Source organism: Impatiens glandulifera, chromosome 1, assembly GCF_907164915.1.
Source record: "Impatiens glandulifera chromosome 1, dImpGla2.1, whole genome shotgun sequence".
In the NCBI taxonomy this organism is placed as follows: domain Eukaryota; kingdom Viridiplantae; phylum Streptophyta; class Magnoliopsida; order Ericales; family Balsaminaceae; genus Impatiens; species Impatiens glandulifera.
This window is the reverse complement of record NC_061862.1, coordinates 44,387,531-44,390,123: the sequence shown is the minus strand read 5'-3', so window position 1 is coordinate 44,390,123 and position 2,593 is coordinate 44,387,531. Positions and strand designations below refer to the sequence as shown.

At 41.5% G+C, this 2,593-nt stretch overlaps 1 protein-coding gene across 1 annotated transcript; it reads right to left on the bottom strand.

Annotated features, from left to right (window-relative positions):
- Positions 1-247: 247 nt before the first annotated feature.
- LOC124926366 lies at positions 248-999 on the bottom strand. Its single transcript, XM_047466577.1, has 2 exons — positions 748-999; positions 248-688 (listed from the first exon to the last, which is right to left on the bottom strand). The coding sequence occupies exons 1-2, from the start codon at positions 997-999 to the stop codon at positions 248-250; spliced, it is 693 nt and encodes a 230-aa protein (XP_047322533.1).
- Between the last annotated feature and the right edge of the window lie 1,594 nt (positions 1,000-2,593).

The window sequence follows — 2,593 nt, the reverse complement described above, 5'->3', positions numbered from 1 at the left end:
TCGGTGATCTTCTCGTCGAGTTCATTAAACTTTTCTCTATGGCCCATCATATGGTTGCTTGATCCATGGTCAAGGTACAACAAGTCAGTGTGATTATACTCCTCGCCACTTGAGAGTAGGTTTGCCATGACTTTCTCTTCGTTGAGCAGCAGTACCTCTGGTTCCTCCTTGGACGGTTGTTGTACAAATTCTTCGAGATTAGTCTCCTCATCCTCGGGAAAAGGATTCGCCACTTCCTCAGCGAACATCAATGCTGGCTCATCGTCATGGAGATTTGTGAGGTTTGCTTCCTCGTCGGGCTTTTGTTACGACACTCGGATGCATAGTGCCCGTACTTTTGACAAGCGTAACACTTAACTATGCTCTTGTCTTTGCGGGGTTTGGTGTCTTCTTGTCGAGATGAGCTGTCACCTCGATCTAGGCCTTGATCTCTCCCTCGTCCCCGACCTTTGCCACGACCTCGGCTATCTCCACCGTTGCCGCTGCGACCCGACGAGCTTGAAAAACAAACAGTTTTTTTGTTTTTCTTCATCCGCGACTTCCATTCTTCATGCGTGAGCAAAAGGTGCTTCTCCTCCTCTCGGTCTCCGTAGCCGCGAAGTCTCTTCTCATGGACCTTGAGGTGACCGACGACCTCCTCAACGGTCATGTTTTTTAGGTCAGCGAATTGTTCGATCGCGGTCACGATCTGCATGTATTTTTGTGGTACGGCTCGAAGGAATTTTTTATGACGGAAATCTCCTCCACCTTCTCTCCCAACGAGCGGATACCGGTCACAATTGATGTTAATTTCATAGCGAAATCGTCCACCGTCTCCCCGTCTTTCATGCGAATTGCCTCGAAGTGAGTCCTCAAGGTTTGCACTTTTGCCTCCTTGACTCGCTCCACGCCGACGTGCATCGTCTTAAGTGTCTCCCATGCTTCCTTGGCAGAATCCTTCTCTGCCACCATGAGAAGGACGTCCTCTGGAAGTGCTTGATAGATGGTAGCGAGAGTCATTTTATCTTTACGTTCCTCATCCTCATTCTCATCCTCGTCCTCGTCCTCGTCGGAATCTACGACTCCCCAAAATCCTTGCGCTTGTTAATTTACCCGCATCTTTAACGCCCACACCGAGTAGTTACTCTTCGTGAGTAACGGATAAGTGAGCGTCATGTTCCCTGTTCTTCCGAACTTCACTGTCAAAGTTTCTCCTCCGGTTGGTTTGCTCGGTGACGACATGTTCTTTGGTGAAATGGCTCTGATACCAAATGTTGGTTTCAATTGAATGGATCTTCGTAGAACAAAAGTGAAGAAGGAAAAGAACAAATCTGGAAACAATATTAAGTTGGGAAAATTCTCTCCGTAATTTATTCTTCAAGAGGAAATACAATTCTGGGGGGTGTTTTGAAAGTCACAACCAGCATCTTATTTATACAAAAAAAAAACAAACAAAATGTAACAGCCTTACATTAATACCTAAGATAAAACCGTAGGAAATAAAATCTCATTATTACCCATAACTCAAAAAAATAACTCCTTCACAATCAATGGATGATAATCAATGGTTTTGTAACCGCTCTTTCAAATCAGGCTTAGACTCACAGCTAGTAAATAAACAAGATTTAATGAGGCAACTCACCGAGGGATGGAGGAACTTTGGTCATAGTTCTATAACTCGGGAAACAGTTTGATACTATCACCTTGATAGAAACAATCAAGTCTCAACCCGGGGTTCCCCCTGAAGAAGTAGGTGCACATGAGAGTCGACTCTCTCAATTTTGAAGAATTGAGAAATCTAAGAATGGGACGAAAGAGGAGTTTGGGGTGTTCATGGATCGTTGGAGGTATTTGACATTGATCATGGACAAATCGCCAAGTGAAAGAGATTACAATGATTTTGAAGTCCTTAAACGATGCTTATTTGATCGTTATGTTAGTCACCAATTCTCCTCTCTCTGGGATCTAATGGATATATGAGGAAAATCAGATGAGCATATAGAAAAAAGAAAAGGATCTCAAATACATGAAAGAAGAAATGGTTTAACCAAAAAGAAGGGTGAGGTACTAAGAGATGCAAAGATTTCCAAATAGAAATATCTGCCGCTAAGGCTCATGGTCAATCTTGACTTCCATACAGTAGCAAACCTAGAATAATTTTGGAATGTCTTTGAATTAGATGAATGGCCGTCTTAAAGAGGAAAGAGGATAGATGTGATCAAAGCATTGACACCGAAGAGCGGGAAACCAATCTCTCAGGGAGATACCAAGATGAATTCTGTGAATATCACTAAAATTAATGGCTTTTTTTATTAAAATAAAAATTCTAAAATCCTACTTAAAATTAGGAATATTTTTATTAAAATAAAAATGACAATTCCGAAATCACTAATCTATATATATAATGATTCTTAATTTTTAAAGTGTCCGAATTGCCGGGTCGAGAGCTGTGATTAATTTGGATATATGTGAGAGTAAATGGATACTTGGGTCGGATTGTGGGTTGACCCGCCCATAAACTTAAAACGGTTAAAAATAAAATTAAAAATGGTATAGGTATGGTTTGAACTTGCAACCTAACAAAACGAGTAGAACCTTTTATCCAACTAGGCTA